The sequence below is a fragment of the Schistocerca nitens genome, chromosome 11 (assembly GCF_023898315.1).
Source record: "Schistocerca nitens isolate TAMUIC-IGC-003100 chromosome 11, iqSchNite1.1, whole genome shotgun sequence".
Taxonomy (NCBI): Eukaryota; Metazoa; Arthropoda; class Insecta; order Orthoptera; family Acrididae; genus Schistocerca; species Schistocerca nitens.
In genome coordinates this window covers 143,601,132-143,622,098 of record NC_064624.1, presented here as the reverse complement: position 1 = coordinate 143,622,098, position 20,967 = coordinate 143,601,132, and the positions used below count along the sequence as shown (strand labels likewise).

General features: G+C 48.0%; 2 protein-coding genes across 2 annotated transcripts in view; one reads left to right on the top strand and one right to left on the bottom strand.

Annotated features, from left to right (window-relative positions):
- LOC126213513 (uncharacterized) overlaps positions 1-733 on the bottom strand; it is an 84,151-nt gene extending 83,418 nt beyond the window's left edge. Inside the window, exon 1 of the mRNA XM_049941345.1 lies at positions 559-733. Coding sequence (XP_049797302.1) covers positions 559-730 — 172 coding nt within the window. The 5' untranslated portion in view covers positions 731-733. The remainder of the gene's footprint in view (positions 1-558) is intronic.
- LOC126213515 (poly [ADP-ribose] polymerase tankyrase-1-like) overlaps positions 1-20,967 on the top strand; it is a 586,304-nt gene that overhangs the window by 147,836 nt on the left and 417,501 nt on the right. The gene's annotated exons all lie outside the window — the stretch shown is intronic.

Below are 20,967 nucleotides of genomic sequence, written 5' to 3'. Positions count from 1 at the left end.
ATTTTGTTCTTAGTTTGTATTTCATTTTCTTTCTTATCGATGTATCGCTGTACGTTAAGTAGTTAAGAGCCGTTTGACATCACTATATTCATTGTGAATTGTTTCTTATTGTAATATCAATGTCCACGATTATGTAGAATACAGAACTACGGAAAATACGTAAAGGGTGCTATTATGACGAGGTACGGCAGAAATTATGCAAGAAGGTGCTTTGGTGTTAAAGAATCTACTCGTTGTAACTCGCAACATCTTACTTCTATCTATTCCCACACATATGAAAAACGTTTTGGGCTCAATTCGCTAATATAGATGCTTAATTTACCGTCTTTCCAAATCGTACATTATGATATTTTTCACATGCAAAAGGTTATTACAAAGTACATTGACCGAAAAGGGTGAGAATGAAGTGCAGTTTGTCCCCAAGGCGGTCCTTCACCGTCAGGGAGAAAACGTATAACCTTTGATAAGAGCATATGAAAGCCAAGGCGCCTGTGCGTGAGTGAAAACTGCACTGTGCATAACGTCTTGTCAGTCTGTACTGCACGAAAAAGCACTTACCTTCACCAACACAGTACTCCCGTCCTATCGACTCTTCAACGTGACTGAGTTCAGAGATACTGTCAGAGACAAGAACATTGTTGAAGTGCCAGCAGACGCAATCCAGCACCGAGTAGGTCTCGTTTGCTGCAAGCAGAGCTGCCAGTGTGGCAATTACGCCCGCCGGCTGCATTGTCCGCTGTCGACACTGGGGAGCAAACAGAAGCAGTGCGCGTCGCAGGGAGCGCGCGCTCAATATAACGACGAGCGCAGCGGAAGTCTGCCGCAGGACGGCCAAACCACGGGAAGCGTGACGCCTCTCATCCGGATGTCTGCCGTGTTCCTGTTTGCCTGGTGAGAGTTCACGAAACTCATCGAGTAAAACAAAAGTGGTATCTGCCCTTCCTCATGAAAGGCGTTCTGCTGTTCCTAATCTATAAAAACGATTTAGGAGGCAATCTGAGCAGCCATTGTTTGCAGATGATGCTCTCTTTTACCATCTAGTAAAGTCATCAGAAGAGCAGAGCAATAGCAAAATGATTTAGAGAATTTATCGGTGAGGTACGCAAAGAGGCAGTTGAACATTAATTTTTTTAAATTAAATTTGTGGTAAGAACTTGTGCGATCAAACTGCTGACGTCATCGGTCCCTAAGTTTACAAACTACTTAACCCAACTTAAACTAACTTATGATAAGGACAACACACACACCAATGCCCGAGGGAGGACTCGAACCTCCGACAGGGGGAGCCGCGCGAACCGTGACAAGATGCCATAGACCGTGCAGCAACCCCGCGCGGCAGTGGCAGCTGATTCTAAACAATGAAAAGTCTTGTGTCACCCACATACGAACTAGAAGGACTCCGTTATATTTCTTTTGCACGATGAGTCACACAAATTCAAAGGGAGCCATTTTAGCTAATGCCAAGGGATTAGAATTAGGGCCAACTTAAATAGGAACGATCAAGCAGAAAATCTTGAGTGGAAGACGAGCCAAAGTCTGTGTTTTGTTTGCAGGACACCTAGAAGATGCAACAAGTCCACTAAAGAGGCTGTCAGCTAGGGGTGCTAGAAGCACGCTCCGTCACACACCGCTTGCTGGCATGCTGAGCATTGTAGTAGATATACATGAACATCTCCCTATACTCGCAATAAGTCACAATATGGTGCATGGCGGAAGCTGCCTTCCACCACTACAAGTCATTTCCTCTCCAGTTACGCTCTTAAATACGGCAAGGGAGAAACGACTGTATATTTGCCCCCACGGACACCCTAATTTCTCTGTATTAGTGCTTCTTGCGCCAAATGGACGTTGATGCCCGTGAAATCATTCTGCAGTCAGCTACGAATATCGGTTCTCTAAATTTTTTCTGCCGTGTTCCTCGAAAATAACATTGTCTTCCTTACAGGGGTCCCTATTTGGGTTCACAAACCATCTCTACAACATGTGAGTGTTGTTCGAATCTACAGGTAAAAAATCTAGCTGCACACTTCTCAATTGCTTTGATGTCTTTCTTTAATAGCACCTGGTGCGGATCCAAAACACTCAAACAGCACTCAAGAATGGGTTGTACTATTGTCCTATATTCTGCCTTCTACAGATTAACCCTACCTTTCCTAAAATCCTCCCACTCGAAGTCGTGCATTCACCTTCTCTGCTCCATTCTTAAATGCTCATTCCATTTCATATCGCCTTGCAACCTTACACAGAGATATTTCATCGATCTGACTGCTAATGCTGTATTCCAGTATTTCTACGTTTAGATCCAACTACCATTCATCTCACCATCTAGAAATTTTGTGTAAGTCATCTTGTACCATCCCACAGTCACTCAAGAATTACATCTCCCCGTACACCACAGCATCATCAGTTCATCCTGTCTGTCAGATTATGTTCTCGAGTGCAATGTAAGAGGTTCTGTTATTAAGAAATTTTTCTGCCACTCACAATTCTAGAAACCTATTGTATACGGTCGTCCATTCGTTAACAGACTGTACTGAGCCACCTTAGCACTTAATCACTGTGGACTGCGAGCCAAATCGCTGCCTCAGGATCTGTCAGTACTTTTCTTCCGGTGTCGTATTACAGCAGAAGTGCGCTCACCCTTCCCTCTCCACCCCAATCCCCCTCCATTCCCCTCCGCCACACTGCTCTCGCCCCATTGAGGATCGTTTCAGGTCTGTATACAGTAGTGAAAAGAACGTTGCGAAGTGCTATCATCAGGGATGGGCCAAAAACCAAATATATTCGATTATACCTATGTCTTTCTTCAGCAGGGTAACAAACTCCAGCTGAAATGTATCAGCAGGCCACAGACTACCTTCCAGATTTATGAGACGTGCAGTCTTTCTATTCAAAATGGTTCAAATGGCTCTGGGTACTATGGGACTTAACATCTGAGTCATCAATCCCCTAGAACTTAAGATTAGTGAAACCTAACTAACCTAAGGAGATCACACACATCCATGCCCGAGGCAGGATTCGAACCTGCGACCATAGCGGTCGCGCGTTTCCAGACTGAAGCAATTATTCAGAAACAGTCTTATTCGCATTTATTATTATTATTATTATTATATCGCCAACCGGTTTCAAGCCGACGTAGGGGTCATCCTCTGGGCGTCTACACCGTGAAATTATAGATGTCCGTCAGAAAGACTCCATTATACAACAGCTGAAATTAAGTAAATTTTAAACATGTTACCCATTGGTCGACTGCTGGTGGTGTCACTCCTGTCTGCATAACTGAGGAAACTATGTGAGACTAACCCTTCGTATGGGCTTAAATAGCGTTCTGAGGTCACGTGAATAGATGGTAGCACCCCCAGCGGCGATCAACGGCAATAAATACAGTTTATTATATGTAAATACTAGTCACCTTGGTTTAACATAAATGTGACAGTAAATAACGGAAAACGGAACCATTCCATTTAAAAAGAGTTACAGTTATACTGTTAATCATAAAATAATAACATATGTTCAGTAGTCAACTCGTAAAATTCGTAAAAGTATATTACATTATGTGCCATAATATAAAGTAAAACAATTTGTGACACACAAAAACTGGTGTCGTCTTGTATTATAATATATCTATTCGTAGATGTGCGTAGAAAACATTTGAGTCAATTTACTAAAACGGCTGATACGGATGGACTACAGAGCCCTCTACTCCTTGTGGTGAGGACGCCGTTGCCATGGATTACAAAGCGTATATCGGGCGCCCTCTAGTCTGTGCAGCGACATCTTCGGCGGTAATTCAGTCGAATACCGCCCTTCGATCTGTGCTGTTCACGTACCGATCGAAGTGTTAGGTGTTGCAGGTGCCAGCCAGCCAGCCAGCCAGCCTGCCTGCCAGCCATCCAGCCAGCCCATCGACGTGCAGCAGCCAGCAGCCAGCAGCCAGCGGTCAGCAGCGGTCCTCGCCAGCGGCGGTCCCCGCCAGCAGCCAGCGGCGGTCTACGCCCGCAGCCAGCAGCCAGCAGCCAGCAGCCCGCAGCCAGCAGCGTCCCCGCTAGCAGCACGCAGCGGTCCTCCTCTACGCCGGCCCCAGCCAGCAGCCAGCAGCCAGCGGTCACCATCCAGCGGCCAGCAGTGGTCCCGCCTCCAGCGGTTGCAGCCAGCGGCCAGCGGTGCTCCTTGCTGCCCCCGGCAGCAGCAGCAGCAGCAGCAGCCGGCCAACCGGCCGGGTCGCCCGCCACCAGCGGCAGCAGAGTGGGGCTTCGGCCCCAATCTCCTTCGTCATTCTCCGTCCCTCTCTTCTCTGTCTCTCTCGTTTGTTTCTTTGTCTAGTACTGTGTTTTTTCCCCCTTATCATCATGTCCACCCCCACCACCACTTCTACAGCCACCGCCACTGCCATTATCTACACCTCCCCCTCCGCTGCTGCCACCACTATCACGTGGTGTGCCGCTTCCCTCCCCCCTCAGTCCATTCCCCCACTCCTCACTCTCTCCTCTCCCTCCCTCTTTCTCGCCCCGTCCCGGGCTCCTCCCTCCCGCGCCTCCTCTGATCCCTTCCCTCCACTCCCTCCCCCTGCTCCATCCGTTTCTGCAGCCCTCGCCAGGGTGGTCGCCCGCCGGGCTACTGCCCACGCTCCACTCTCCCCTTCACCTTCATCGTCTTCGTCGTCGGCTTCACCATCGCCATTGCCATCGCCCTCACCGTCTCCGGCGCCGACTCCAGCCCCGGGACCTGCCACTCCCCGCCACATTCCAGTTGTTCCCATCCCCCACACCTCCTCCATCGCCGTCAAGCGCCCCAGCGGCACCCCTGCCTCCTCTGCCCCCAAAAAGGCTCCGCCTCGTCCCTTCCCCCACCCCTGATGCCATGGATGTCTCCCCTCCCGTCCCTGCCCCCTCCTCCTCCTCCTCCTCTACCCCCTCCTCCTACCGCTACCTCCTCTCCCGTCCGGATCCCTTCCTCCTTGAAGCCCGGAACCTCACCCTCTTCCTTCGCCAGCATTGTCCTGGTGCCCCCATCTCCCTCCTCACTCCTCACCGCGATTCGGTCCTTATCTCCTCCCCCAGCCCTACCCTCCACACAGACCTCCGTTCCCGCATCCCTGTCACCCGCTTTGGCCCTCATGCCTCTCTCACCCCTGCTCCTTCACCACCTCCCTCCCGCCAACCCCAACCTCCGCGTCGCCCGCCAACCCTCACCGCCGTGATCACTCGGCTCAGTCCAGTAATCACGGAGGAGGAGGTGTTGGCGGAGCTTCAGGCCCATCCCCATCTGGAGGTGCGTGCGGTTCGCCGCATCCATAACGCTGCCGGCCCCACCCGCCTTATGCGCGTTTTTTCTGAGCACGCCCCCTCCATAGACCGTCTCCTGAAGGAGGGTGCCCTCCTTTTTAACCAGCGCTATAAAGTTGACCCCTCCCGTTCCCCTCCTCAATCCCTCCGCTGCCAAAGGTGCTTGCGATATAATGCACACACAACATCTGAGTGCCGCGAGGCCCCCACCTGCCCGCACTGTAGGCAAGCCCACTTTTTACGGCAGTGCCCCAATCTCCAGTCCCCCCCCTCCTGTAATACCTGTAACATCCCACCTACTCCCAGAAATGTAAGGCCCGACCCCCTCCTACCATTCCTGAACTCACCGTTCCAGTCCGTCCTCTGGACGCCCCCACCCCTCCCGGCAACTCCCTTCGCCCGCCCCCTACCGCTGAGGACATCATCCGATTCCTCACCATTGTCCTGCAGAATGTTCATCCTTTCCAGCGCCGACACACCCTCCAACAGATCTCCCTCGCCGCCCGATCCGTTTTCCACCTCAAAATGTACGCCACCTACTCCAATAACCAGGCCCATTTCACCTTCTCCCGTCTTGACACCCTCGTTTAAATCCCTGTCATGGCGTGACAGCACCGTATCCTTTTCAACAACATCCGCTCCCTTCCCGCCAAAAAGAACCTCTTCCTCCACACCCTTGCCACCCACCGCGTGGACGCCTTTCTCCTTAATGAAACCTTCCTCCAACCCCACCACACCATCCACACTTCGCCCTACCTCCTCCACCGCTCCGATAATCCCCTCCCAATTGCGCGTGGCTGAGTTGCCATTGGGCACCATCGCCAGATCCCCGTTCGGCTCCAACCTCTCCTTCCCGATCCCACCGAACACCTGATCCTTAGTCTCTTCTTCCCTGGCCTTACCGTTACCTGCGCCACCATCTATGTCCGCCCCAACGCCCCTATTCCCTTCGACTTCCTCTCCCACGTCGACCGTACATTCTCCTCCTACGTGATCGCCGCCGACCTCAACATCCATAGTCGTTCCGCTGCCCAGTTACGGCGGTGGCATCGGTTCCTCTCCTCCCTTCATGGCGACCTCATTCCCATCCCCCAGCACACCCGTCCCGAATCCGACTCCACTCCCGATGTTATCCTCTCCTCCCCCAACCTCCTTGGCCGCATAACGGTGGATGTCCTGGAGCCTATTGGTAGCGACCATCTCCCTGTCCTCCTCACCATTTCAGACGGTCGTCGCCCTCGCCCCGCCCCGACCCTCGTACTGACCCTCCCCCTAAGTATGTCCACGACTATTCCCGCGCCGACTGGAATGCCTATCGGGATACCCTTTCCACCCTCTCACCTACCACCACCCTGACGATGTCACCCAAGCCGCCTCCTTTCTCCAGCAGACCTTGTCTGAGGCCGTGGAGGCCCACGTCCCTACTGTCACCATCCACCCCCACCGTCCTACCTTATCCCCACAGGCCGTCCTCCTCCTCCGTGAATCCCGTTGTCTCTACCGTGCCTTCCTCCGCACGCGTGACCCGGACACACTACAACGCCACCGGCAACTCCAGCGACACATTCGTAATTTGCTCGCGGCTAAGAAACGCCGGGACTGGCGACGGACATGCACCCGTTTAAATGCTACCCTACCAATCAACTCGTCCAAGTTCTGGTCGGCCTTCCATCGCCTTACCGGAACTAAACCCTCCCCTTATTATCCTCTTCTCCATGATGATCACCCTTTCCCTGACTCCCTTAGTAAGGCCAATCACTTTGCCTCCTACCTCTCTGATGTCTTTTCCATCCCCGATGATCCGCAGTTCGATTACTCCCTCTTCCCGGATATCCGCGATCGAACTGACACATCTGTCCCTCCCCTCGCTCCTGGTTTCCAGTACTTGGACAACATTACACACACGGAACTCAATGCCCCTATCACTACACAGGATCTCATTACTACCCTCCGCACAAAACGCAACACCGCTCCTGGTCACGATCGTGTCACCTACCGTCACCTTCGTGAAGCTCCTGTCTCTTTCCTCTCCACACTGGCCAGGCTCTACAATGTAGTCCTGTCCACTGGTTACTACCCCGACCTGTGGAAAACCTCCCGTATCCTCATGTTCCTTAAACCCGGCAAACCACCATCCGCCGTCTCCTCCTACCGCCCCATCAGCCTTACCTCGGTCTTCAGCAAGGTCCTGGAATCTATCCTCACCCGCCGCATCCACCAGCATCTCCGCCAGCACCGCCTCCTTCCCGTTACCCAGTGTGGCTTTCGGCCGTCCTTCTCTTCCGACGACCTTCTCCTTCACCTCAAGCATCTCCTTTCCCAACAGCTTAATTCCCGTCGCTCCGCAATCTTCCTCTCCCTGGACCTCGAACGTGCCTATGACCGAGTATGGCATTCCGGTCTCCTCTTCAAGCTCCAAACCTTCGCCCTTCCCATTAACTACGTCCGTCTGATCGGCTCCTTTCTCTCCCGCCGTCCTTCCTATGTCACCGTCCAAAACTCAGATTCCTACACCTTTTTCCCCTCTGCCGGTGTGCCCCAAGGCTCCGTCCTCTCCCCCCTTCTGTACCTTTTGTACACGGCGGACATGCCGCCGCCGTCACCCCCCGTCCACCTTCTCCAGTTTGCCGATGACACCGCCTTCCTTGCCCTTGCCCCCACCCTGCAGCGCTCCCAACACCTTCTCCAATCCCATCTTGACCGGTTCACCGCTTGGTGCAACCAGTGGTTGCTAAAGGTCAATCCCTCCAAAACCCAGGCGATCATTGTTGGCAAAACCACCCCTTCCTTCCGCCTCCTTGATTTCTACATCACCATCTATGGCCGTCCTATCGCCCTCACTCCAACCCTTAAGTACCTTGGCGTCACCCTCGACCGTCGCCTCTCCTGGACTCCCCACCTCCGGACAATCCAAGCCAAGGCATGCTCCCGCCTCAGTCTCCTCAAGCTCCTCTCCGGCCGCACGTGGGGTCTGGACCCCTCCACCATCCTCCACACTTATAAATCCCTCATCCGCCCTATCCTTTGTTATGCCCATCCGGCTTGGATCTCCGCCCCCCCCTTCCTTTTATAAATCCCTCCAAATCCTTGAACGCCATGCTCTCCGCCTCGCCTATCGCATCCGTCTCCCCTCCCCTACGCGGATCCTGTACGATCTCATCCCCTTCCCCCACCTCCTCCTTTTCCTTGAAAGGATACGGATCCTGTACACCTCCCGCAAACTCGATCCTCCTCACCCGCTCGTCTCCCCAATCCTCTCCCACCCCCGCCCGCTGCCGCGCCTGTATGCCCACGTCCCACCTGGTCTCCATCTCTCCACCCTCCTTACCCTCTCCCAAGGTGGCTTCCGCCAGCTCCCCCTCCCTGATGATGTCCTCCTCCCCTCCATCTACCCCTCCTATCAACTTTGACCCTGCCCCACCCCCCACTTCTGGTGTCCTTTCCTTTAGGCACCCTCCTCCCTCCCTTCTCTTCCCTTCCCTTCCATTCTCTTTCCTTTTCCCCCGTCCCCTCCCTCCACCCCTCTTCCCCCGGGCTTCCCCTCCCCCTTCCTCCCTCCCCCCTTTCTCCCCTGCCCGTGGCATCTCTGCCTTCCCCTCTCCCTCTCCCACTCCCCTTCCTCCTCCTCCTCTCTTGGCAGGTCCCCGGACTCGCACACGCATAGTGAACATTCGCGCGCCGGAGATCATCGCCTTCTGTGTCTCGTGTGTGTGACGTCGTTTAGTGTTTTTGGTGTCCGCCGTCCCACTACTACGTTCACTTGTGCCGTCGGATTCATCAGTGTTCTGTGCGCCGTGCCACCATGTTTTCAGTGTTGTTATTGTCACGAGTGAACGACTCCGTGTTTTTTTGTGTCTCTGTGACTTCTCTCTTTTGCCCGTAACTTTGTTCATTATCATTCTCCGTTTTTATACTATTGTAAAACGCTATGGCTGAAGAGCGGCGTAGTGTGCCGCTGCCAGCCTACCTGATTTGTACATGTTTTAAAATAACAATAAAGTAAAAAAAAAAAAAATCTGTGCAGCGAGGACGCCGTCGCCATGGTAGCAGCGGGTGTGCATATATGGTGTTATGTTCGCCCTGGTCACGGCGTCCGTTGCCATGGTAGAGGTATGTCGTGGCTCTTCATTCACAGAGAAGTTGTCACCTATTTGAGATTATGGAAATATCGACAATCAAGGATAACCTAAAAAATCTAAAGATAGGATAAAAGTTTATGGTATGTTTGTAGTACTGATCAAAGGAATTAAATTATTGAAATAATAAAAGGAAAAGTATCATTATTGTGTACAAATACTATTTTCGAATAGCTCGAAATTTTTTTTATCGTGGCTCTATTTTTTCTTTCAGCATCGCTGCCGGATTCCGTTTATTATGTATAAAAATTTCCAGACTCTCTAGAATATCCTTCATAGGACCTTTTCGAGTTACATGCAGTATCTTCAGATTATCCCTTATATTGATTTCTGCATGTTTTTCCATATCTAAATGCTGTCCAAAGAGTGACTTATTACGTGCTGTTCCAGTAGTATGTTCTTCAAATCTGGTATTAAAACTTCTCCGTGTTTGCCCGATGTAAATTTTGCTACAGTCTTTACAAGTCAACTTATAAATTCCTGATTTAGGAAGCATCTTGTTTTTAACATCTCCTATACTGTGCCTAAGACTATTAGCTAGAACTGCTCGGCCACAGCGGCCGGCAGTCTTTCTATTATTATACTCAGACATCAGAGCTTCCTCAACTCACCAAGTCTCGGTTAAGTTGTAGAAGTGTATCGCTTTTCACCAACACATATAATTTGACAGTCTATCTAAACCCGTGAATGTAGATCCAGAACCCGGCAGTGACTTTGGGATGGCTGTAGAAGTAGAAAACTTTGGAAGTGTTTTTGGCACGAAAGGACTATCTGTGAAGCATGAGGGAGTATTCGAAGAAGTAGATGACAACAGAGTGTGGTGCATTTAAACCACCAACCGACATTGAAATGTATGGGAGGACAGTTTCAATAGTGGATATATAATAGGAAGCTATGATTGAATTAACTTCAGGGGATATGTGAATTTAAATAAAACATTTGGGTGTGGGGAATTTGGGTGCTTTATAATTCGTGTTAGCGACTGCTACAGACGGGCTAACATGCTGGTATCTGAATGTGGGAGGAGAAGGTTATAACTTCATGTACTCTCCCTGTGCCAGGAGAGGCCATTAGTATCAAGTCCATTGAAGCAGAATTTAGGGATGGTATATCTACTCATATATGTGCTACTTTCTGGACTGAACACTGTACAAGCTGAATTTAACGCTAATATAAAGCAATTTCCCGGAAAACAATGCTCAACACAACGAGTATAGAATGTATAAAATAGAGAAAATACAAAATAAATTGTTCTCTCTGTCCCACCGCATCCCAGTCCGCACCATTGTACTGCACATAAACGTGCCACGAGCCAGTGCTTACTCGGGAGTCTCCAGCACTGTGCGCGAGACGCCTCTGTGGGGCAGCGGCGCACGTGTCGGCCGGGCAGTGCTGTGGCGAGCTGCCGCCGCAGGCCCCACGTGGCCACTGGCTGGCTGGGTGAGGAGCCGCCAGAGGAGACCTGCAGAGGCGGGGCCGCAGCCAGCAGCCAGCAGCCAGCCCACCACCCACCCAGCCAGCCAGCCACGGCCTCCACAGCAGTGCTGGCGCCGCAGCTGGTGGTGCACGCAGGAGGGCGGCCAGGGGGGTGGCACGCCACAGCGTGTGGCCCGCAGCAGTCAGCACTTTAATGTTAATACTGAATTATATATAGCTACTGTAACACAGGGGTAATGTTTTGCGAAGCTGCTGTGACTGTACATAATTTTTTTAGTTCCTATTGTTTTACCTTGAAGTTTACTTTGTGCTGATATGTAAGGTGTCTATTTTTGAAGAAAAGACATGTGTAATGCAGCACACTGTAAATAACTAGCGACATCTTACAATATTCATTTAAGGAAATCCTTCTTTTTCATCATTTACTTCTGGCTAGGCATTTGTAGTGATTAGGTTCTTTTCTATGAAATAACAATGATATTGTTAAGAATCTTTTTTTGTAAAAAAAAAGATCGATGTGTATTTTTTACTATATTCAATTTCTATACCATTTAAGCCAGCCGCTGTGGCCGAACGGTTCTGGCGCTTCAGTCTGAAACCGCGCGACCGCTATGGTCGCAGGTTCGAGTCCTGCCTCGGGCATGGATGTGTGTGATGTCCTTAGGTTAGTTAGGTTTAGGTAGTTCTAAGTTCTAGGGGACTGATGACCACAGATGTTAAGTCCCATAGTGCTCAGAGCGATTTGAACCATTTATACCATTTAATCACATATATAATTTCACATTTAATTCCATATACATTTTTAAATTAATAAACTATCTGCTTTTTCCGTTTAATTATGTGCCATATTTGCATTTAATTCCATGTACAAATTGAAAACTAATAATAAGCACTCTGTTTTGCCAGTCAACCACTTTTTCGTTTCTAATTCGTTTTTGCCTGTACATAATATGGGTAGGTGAAAAAAGAACCATACATATACACGTGCACACATGTAGGCACTGAAGAGTAAAAGAAATTGGTTCATGTGCCACAGACTTGACTAATGTCTGAAGTAGTGCTGGAGGGAGCTGACACCTTCAATCCTGCAGGACTGTCCATAAATCCGTAAGAGAACCAGAGGGTGGACATCTCTTCTGAACAGCACGTTGCAAGGCGTCCAAGATATGCTCAATAATTCTCACGTCTGGGGAGTTTGGTGACTAGCGGAATTTTTTAAATCCAGAAGAAACTTCCTGGAGTCACTCTGTAATAATTCTGGACATGTGGGTTGCCGCATTGCCCCGCGCTCGAATTGCCCGAATCAGTCGGACTTTACAATGGACATGAATGGATGCAGATGATGAAACAGGATGCTTATGTACGTGTCAGCTATCAGAATTGTATATAGACATATCAGGAGTCCCATGTCACTGCAACCGAAAACGCTCCACACCATTCCCGAGCCTCCAGCCCCTCGAACGGTCGGTCCCCTGCTGACATGTATTCATGAGGTTGTCTCTATACCCTTAAATAGTCTTGTTTGAGGCACAGGTCAATGTCCTAACGGATTATCAGAAGAAATTATATAACTTTTGGCGCCAAAGGTAACTCCATGTTTATGTCTCGTTTATAATCGATGTCTATAAAGTGGCCACGGAAAATCGCGGAGGTAGTTATAATCAAGGAAGTTCGATAGATCTAGTTGGTTGCTGGCTGTTCTGTAAAAAGCATCTGAAAAGCTGGGTGACGCCAGAAGTCGTCTCACCGGCTTCTGAGCGGTACAAACTACTGGCAGCTCGCTTTCCGTGCAGGGAAGGCCACTAAGAATGCCGCAAATGCAGTACAACAGCTTGTCTGTGCAGCCGCGTGAAAAAACGTAGTGGGCGGCCGAGTGGGTGCCTCGGAGGCTGACGGCAGCTGACGGTGGCGGCCGGCGCTGTCCTCTCAGGCAGTGGGGGCTGAGCGCTCACTGCCGAGGTAGCCGCCACGGCTGCGGCATCGTGCTAAGCGTCCTGGAAGACCGGCGCGAGTGACTCCAGCAAAGGCTGCACTTTCTTCCTTTTCCGAGCCCGCGTTTGCACAGCCAGGGTCCGCCATCTGATAACTTTCTGCGGACCTCAGTGCTCCACTCAGTGCACTCGGCCCCCGCCTCACCGCGGTGTCTGGCTGCGCTTCTGACGTCACGGGCAGCGCTGCCCGTGCACTCGTGGTTTAATGTCTATGGCGAGCGTGGACTAGAGGTGGAAGATGGACGCTGATGATCTCATAGTATAGGATTATTGTCTGCAAATTTTGCCGCTCATGGTTGCTAATACACTGCCAGAAAAAAAAATGGTGCTTTTGGAAGTTAATAGGTCACTCAAGATTTATTGTTGCAACACTGCATATGGAGTACATGAAGTGGTAACACATACAGACGAATAGCACACACGCTTGGACGAACCAGGCATCGACTCAACCTGAGACATCCATATTAGCAAGTGGCGTAGCCACCATGGGCGGCAACACAGGCACTGACTCTGTGGTCCAGTGGGTCGTACAGGTGGCGAATACAGCTCTGGGATACGTGATGTCACGTAGTTGTGTAAGAGTCCTCGCTTGACACGTCGCACCTGTCACTTGTCGTCCCATCATACGCCACACCTGCTGGACTGGAGAGGAGTCCAGAGATCGTGCCAGCCACGGAAGTTGCCACACGTCTTACAGGGCACATTGAGCTCGATGAGCAGTATGTGGACGAGCATTATCCTCTTGGAACAACACACCATCTTCCTGTTACAAGAAAAACAAAAGAGCAGGTTAAACAACATTCTGCATGTCCTCTCCAGGAACGGCACAGTGTGTACACTCTTTGAGGTAGCACTCACCAGCTCTCCTTCGTATGCACAAACGACCGTCACTTGGATGCAGGCAGTATCTCCTGGCGTCGCTGAAGACCAGAGCGCGCCATTCCTTGTTCCAGGTGAACGAAGCCCTGGCGGCAGCAGTCGAGCTCTCCACGAGCTCTCCACGTCGATGCTGTGGTGTGTGTATGTGGGGGGGGGGGGGGGGAGGGTGGGAGGGGAGAGGAGCTAGAAGTGTGGGTGCCCACAGTCTCACTGCTAATAGGTGGTTCGCAACAGTTTGTGTTGAGGTGTCTGGTCTCACGAGCTCTGTTACCTGTGCTGTGGTAGCTGTACGCCCTGTCGCCGCTGCCCCTGGAATAAGACGATTCTGGCGGGCGTCAGGGCTGCGTGGACGTGCAGGAGCTCGTCTGCGAGTGCGAGAGTGATCACGTGACCACTGACAGCAGCACGACTGGCGCAGCACGTCCAACTTATGAAGCTGATCTGTGGAAGTACGACAATTTGACCCCTTCCAGATGTACTAATATATGAAATAATTATGAACATGATTAGGGATAATTTGAGTTTTGTGAAAAGAATATAAGATTTTAGGTTGGTTAATATTACGAAACATCCTGGTCTGGTAAAAAAAAGCAAGAGATTGTCAACAGACATTCAGGCAAAAATTATCTAGCTAACGTGTAGTTAGATTCAAGGATAACTGTAGAGGAAACATTTGGACTCCACAACGAAAATATTGGACCTTGATTTGTCCTATGAACATTATAATGAAAATATTCGTTTTGATTACTTGAAGAGCATTAGTCTGTCCTCTCTGTCTTTCATAGGTACTGAATTCGGTGTTGAAGTAAGTTTCATCAAGTGAACAGCGTCGATACAATCTTGCAAAGTTTAAAAGTACGCGGCGGAAGGTTATTTAAGTCTGACTGATACTATGTTCCAAAAGGAAAGAAATGATAGCTGTTCAGATATTTAGTCCCAACACGGGGTTGATGCCCCAATCCAGTATTATTTTCACCTTATTTCCTTACTGTATTAGTGAAGGAAGCAGTACAGAAAACGAAAAATGGAATTCAGAATTTCCATCGTTGTGCAGGAGCAGTGAATTGGAAGGTGCTGCACACTTTTGAATCGGCACCTTCCAAAACGCGGAATCCGTCGTCCTTGCCATGGCGCCACTGCGCTCTCTGCCATGTAGACCTAAATCTATGGCCGGCCGGTGTCGCCGAGCGGCCCTAGGCGCTTCAGTCTTGAACTGCGTGACTGTTGCGGTCGCAGGTTCGAATCCTGCCTCGGGCATGGATGTGTGTGATGTCCTTAGGTTAGTTAGGTTTAAGTAGTTCTAAGTTCTAGGGCACTGATGACCTCAGATGTTAAGTGCCATAGTGCTCAGAGCGATTTTGAACCTAAATGTATGGCGTGACACGCTTTGTCACTTACATGATGTGAGTCTCACCATGGGCTTCATGCCAAACACCAACAAATAATCTAAAATAAATTTCGTCTGTTCCGAATAGCTACAGCGTCGCACTACCACATTTTTGTTAATGTGACGTGGAGGACTGACTTCATGGCAGCTGGTGAACAGTCATCGCAGCAGTCTCCTTGAAAGACGGTGTTGCTTCGTCTTAGCCTTCCAGTTCTACGGTGGCGGTGGCGTCCTTGTGGTAGCACGTTGTGCATGGCCTTCTGTTCGCCGATGAGCGTCAATTTCGTAATGGATTTAGAGTCACTGACCAGGGCAGTCGCTTTCCTGCAGTAGACACGCTACAAGATAGATTTACCTGTTACGGTCACGAATCGAACTGGCTTGAAAAACTATAAGCATCCCCAACCTTATCAGGTGAGACTGCCTTTTTGGGTGATATTCTCTTGCATTCAGCCTCCTCCTACTTGCCAAGGGCAAAGTCAAACACACTATGTTCAGCACAGTGTAGATGAAGAGTCCGTGTGGAACCACTTGCCTTCTACCACTTCATGAGTACTGCATACTGGAAGTGTCTGCGCCCGCGCGGTATAGCGACATACTTGCCAATATGTTGAGCCTTGCATTTTGTCGTCAAGGTATCGGTTGAGTTAGCCAGTCCTTGTTGTATTCTCGTCATGGCCCGTTTTCAGGTATATTAATTCTCAGTTTATCAAATCTTTTGACATTCTTGGTCTCGTTTCAATTTAAAAAAATAAGAAAAACGTCTGGAAACGGAGAGTGACAGTACCGTGTCCAGCTAACTACGATATTGTTTTATTCTCTTTGGGATAGAAAATGTGTAATGAAATTAAAAAAAAAAAGTAAAAGTGGTAGACCGTTTAGCTACGAATCGTAGGATCACAAGATCTAATCCTGCCTGTATAATTTTTTTCCAGTCTGTTAAAAAAAAGAAAAATAAGCAGTAGGTGCTCGATCCCTTAGTTTACTAAGCACTTTAAAACCTCCCGTAATAAGATTACAAAAAAGTGGGTTAGGGTCTTCTATTAGTAATAAAAACGTCCTGTGTCGCTGGTTCTGACCTCGGCTCTGCTTAATTTATGAATAAAAATGAACAGCAATTGCAGCTGAAGACTTCTGGCATAGGAAGTCAAGTCAGCCTCGTTTCTCCAATGGCCTTGTGAAAGACGGAAGACGGTGGACAGCCAGTGGTGGTTCAGGACCCTCTCTTAGCCTAGGGATGGGAAAGTGCCCCTGTAAGACGGAAGAATCAACAGTTATCAACAGTATGAGGATGCAGCAGGTAATGAGAACCACTGCATTAAAGACACATAAAGTGTATCAACAGGAAATGTGGCATGTAACTGAAAAAGTGTCATGACTGTCTCTGCATTGGCAAAATATTTCAAACTAATCCGCCATTCGGATCTCCTGGGGGGGGGGACTGCCTAGGGTGAGGAGACTGATTATCCAGTGAAAGGGTAATATTCTACGAGTCGGTGCGTTGAACGTCAGAAGACTCAAAAATGAAGTCCTAAGGCTCAGTACAGATATAGTGCGGGTGAGTGAAGTGACTTAGAGCCTTGGCATCTGACACTCAGCCAGCACCGTCTCTCTTCAAGCCCAGAAAAAGTTTTGTAAGGGTCTATGTAAACAACAAAAACCAAAGGCTAGACGCGTGGAGAAAGAGGGCAGAGACTGCTCCTCTAGACTGGAGACAACCTCCCGGTGATAATGAGAGCTGGTGTACCTGGAAGTCCCTCAACAGATTACGAGCTGGTGTTGGGCGGCGTAAAGAAACTCCTGAAAAATGGGGATACGCTAGAGGACCCTCACCTTGTGAGTGTGGAGAGGAGGAGATGATGTCTGCGAAACTGACGTCTGTACCCGTCATCATGCACTGAAAAAGATTTTATGCTGGCCAATTCTAACACTTTGGGCGAAGACAATTTAATTCATGTCTGTTATTCCATACTTAAGTATATTTATGAATTTTCATTTATGTACAATTACTTCTAACAGTATGCTAACTGTAATGGTTCGAACGTAGCTGACTTTTGGGCAAAAGCAAGTTAATTATACACCTCTTTGCCCTTTTCATGTTTACATGTTAATGTCCATGGTCTACTTACATGTTTTATAACTATTAATTTCTGTTAATTCCCTTGTAATTCGTGCCCTTAACACGAACAAATAAGTGAAGTGAAATGGAAGGAAGACAAGGGTTTATGGTCTGGCGAGTGTAGCAGCAGAGAAGTTGTATAACAGGTTATGAATAGGAAGACAGGCCACGGAGTGAGCTAGTGTGAATAGTCATTGATATGGTTTTCCTCGTCAGAATCGGCAGCAAACCAATACCTACGACGATAGTTCAGGTATACTCGCCGATGTCGCAAGCAGAAGACGAAGATATAGAGCAAGTATGTGAGTGTATTGGACGGGTAATTAAGTATGGAAGGGAGGTAAAAATCTAATAGTCATGAGGAACAGGAATGTGTTTTAGGGGAAGGAGTAGAAGATAATCTTACGGGACAATATGGGCTTGGCAGTAATAATGAGAAAGGAGAAAGACTAATTGTGTTCTTCAATAGCTTGCAGGTAGTAATTGCGAGTGCTCTGTTCAGTATTTACGAGTGGTAGAGGTAGGCATGTATTTGGAAAAGATTGGGTGATGTGGGGTGATGGCCAGGCAGAGATTCCGAAATCAGAGGAGACATGGGATCCAGTACTGGAAGCAAGTACACGCAGAAGCTGATGTAGACTCATATCACAATTTAGTAACGACGAAGACTAGACTGAAGTTTAACAGTTGGTCAGGAAGAAATAATGCGCTAAGAACTGGGATACACAAATACTAAGAAATAAAGATTCAATTGAAGAGGAATGGACATTAATAGAAAGAGGAACTACACAATTTGGAAAGAGAAACATAGCTGAAAAGTAGGCAACTGAGAGGAAACACAGAGAAGGTAACAGAAGAAATACTTCAGCTGATTGACGAAAGGAAGAAGTACAAAAACGTGCAGTCAAATTCAGGAATAAAGATATAGAAGTCGTTTAGGAATGAAGTAAACGGGAAAAGCATGAAAACTAAGGCAGAATGGCTGCATGAAATGTGAATAAATCGAAAAAGTGATATATAAATGTCAGAAGGACTAACTCAGCAAATAGAAAAGTCAAGACAACCTTCGGTTATATTAAAAGGAAGGGTGGTAGAATTAAGAGTGCACTGGGGATTGCAGTGTTAAATGCAGAGGAGAGGGCTGAATACAGTATCAGAATCACAAACAGTTATGAAAATGTAAGTTGGCGTTTCTACTTTCGCCAAATGAGCTATTTCAGAATTGTGCTATCAGAATGAAGAATGTCGTCTGAGATTGATGTTTGGCGCAGCACAAAAGAGGATGTAGACAGACCGAATTTTAGTACATGTAATTTGCATATCGCGGTTCGGTAGTTGTTCTATGGTGTATGATTGGTTTGGAAAAACACAAACTTTTTTTTAACGTTTGCAGGAGCCGCACATGTAATCAATAAGAAAGAACATTTTAAATTAGCAATAAAATCACGCCAGTGACGGATCAGTAACACATAGAAATGTTGCGACTTCCCTGCTAGATACGCTGAGAATTAAAGTTGTTTCACCGTGAATGATGAAACTAAACACGTGAACTGGATTATTTATAGTAAATCAGCTCTTAAGTAACTCAAGACAAGCTAGTATGTTGTAATATTACTACAATTACAGTCCCTGTTGCTCACATTATGGAAGCTGGACAGCAGAGAGACACGTGTGAACACTCTGGCTTCTCCTAGCTGGTCTCAAAAAATTTGAAGGCCGCGCCGTCTTTTATTACACAGATAATACAAAGAAAAACTTCGACTCTGTGGTCACAATCTTAATACAAAGGTTCTAAAAAAAAACACAGTTACTTTGAATGTGGGGAATTACAATGCCCCCTGAATAACTACGATACAATGCGTAGCTCCGTTGTGAGTAGTCATTCAGCCTTTACACACCGGTAAGAGATGTTAATAGGTACATTCCTCTTTCTTATTCGACAAAAACACTAGCATTAAATGTACAGTTACTCGCAGTGAAGTCTTTGGCACGGGCTTGTCCCTCATCAACATGACGTGAGTGACACAAAGTTCACCAGCTAATAAGATTTCCTTGGGACACTCGCAGAGCACACACATTGTGTTGTCTTCGTGGTCTCACCACACAACCATTCATCACTCTGTCGTATTTTATCAAGGGAAAGGCTAGGAAATTGTTCATAGCGTAGGAATAATTTGACTTTATACACATTCGGACAAAGTTGAATGTTTGTTCCCTGTTTGCAGAATAATTTGCTTATCTGCAAGACTTAAGAGTTTTTGAGTTTACACGAATATCAGGTGGCCGGATCTCTTGTTTCGTCGTAAGCTTATAAGCGTGTACATTTTATATTATCAATAATGTACAGTGCGGCCGGCCACGGTGGCCGAGCGGTTCTAGGCGTTTCAGTCTGGAACTGCGCGATCGCTACAGTCGCAGGTTCGAATCCTGCCTCGGGCATGGATGTGTGTGATGTCCTTAGGTTAGTTAGGTTTAAGTAGTGCTAAGTTCTAGGGGACTGATGACCTCAGATGTTAAGTCCCATAGTGCTCAGAGCCATTTGAACCATTTTCTAACAAAAGTCCGGCGACAATTGGAATTTTCGGCTGGCGCGCAATTTTTCGAGCCGTACGATCTGGATCGCGCATGTACGATACTTTACGATGGCGCACGGACATTACGACCCACCCTTCGGATCATGCTCTTTAAACGCTTACTTTTGATAAGATATCATCTTTATTGTTATTTTAGTTTTTACGATTTCTTTAATTTATGGCAGTTTATTTCACAAATACGATTCTGAGCAACCTACATGTCAGTCTGTCTGGTCGTGGGATTACCCAATTTCCTTATGCTGCAGCTGCGTAAGTAAATTTAGGTCATTCCCCGTGGTGAATCCGCTGGGGAATTGAATGCACTGACTGCCTCGCAATGTGCGCAGTGGCTCGCTCTTACGGGAGTGAAATCGATAACAGTTAAGTCACTGGTTCAGGTGAGGGCAGTGAGCTATTTATAAGGTGTTAAGTAGTGCAAAACGATCTCAGTGGAAATAGAAGACAGTGATAGAGGTTCTAGTACTCCCAAGAAATTTACAGCGGCCTTGTTTAAATGTAAGATTGGAAAACAAAAATACGGAAAGTGTGGGAAACGCCTCGTGACTGTAAAGGTTGGTTCGGCGCTATTGAATCGTACTCAGAAAGGGTCGTATGTAGCATCTGTAACGTAAATGTTGTGACTGAATCGATATGTGTCAAAATACATTTTATAACTGAAAATAATGTCAAAAAAATTGAGGTGGTGTCATATAAAAGGTAGACAATTTTGAGTACATGAGCAACAAATGATGTGTCTTTAAATAATCATGCCCACCTTGACTTGGCAGGATTCGTGACAGAACAGCGTTCGTTTCATTCTTGAAAAATCACCTGGAGGGCGTAGTTCAGAGTCGCTTTCCTGATTCTAAAATTTGTGACGCTACACAATTGCGTTGAAAAGGAAATTTGGAAATTTGTGATAAGTTCCTATCGAAACAAATCACTGATGTTATTGGTCCCTAGGCTTAGACACGACTTAATCTAAGTCAAACTAACTTATGCTAAGGATAACACATACACCCATGCCCGAGGGAAGACTCTAACCTCCGGCGGGGTGTAGCAGCCCGAACCGTGTTAACGCGCCTCAGGCCACGCGGCTAACTGCGTTGAACTAAATCTCTCCAGATCATAAATAATGAGATAGCAGAGAGCCATAACAA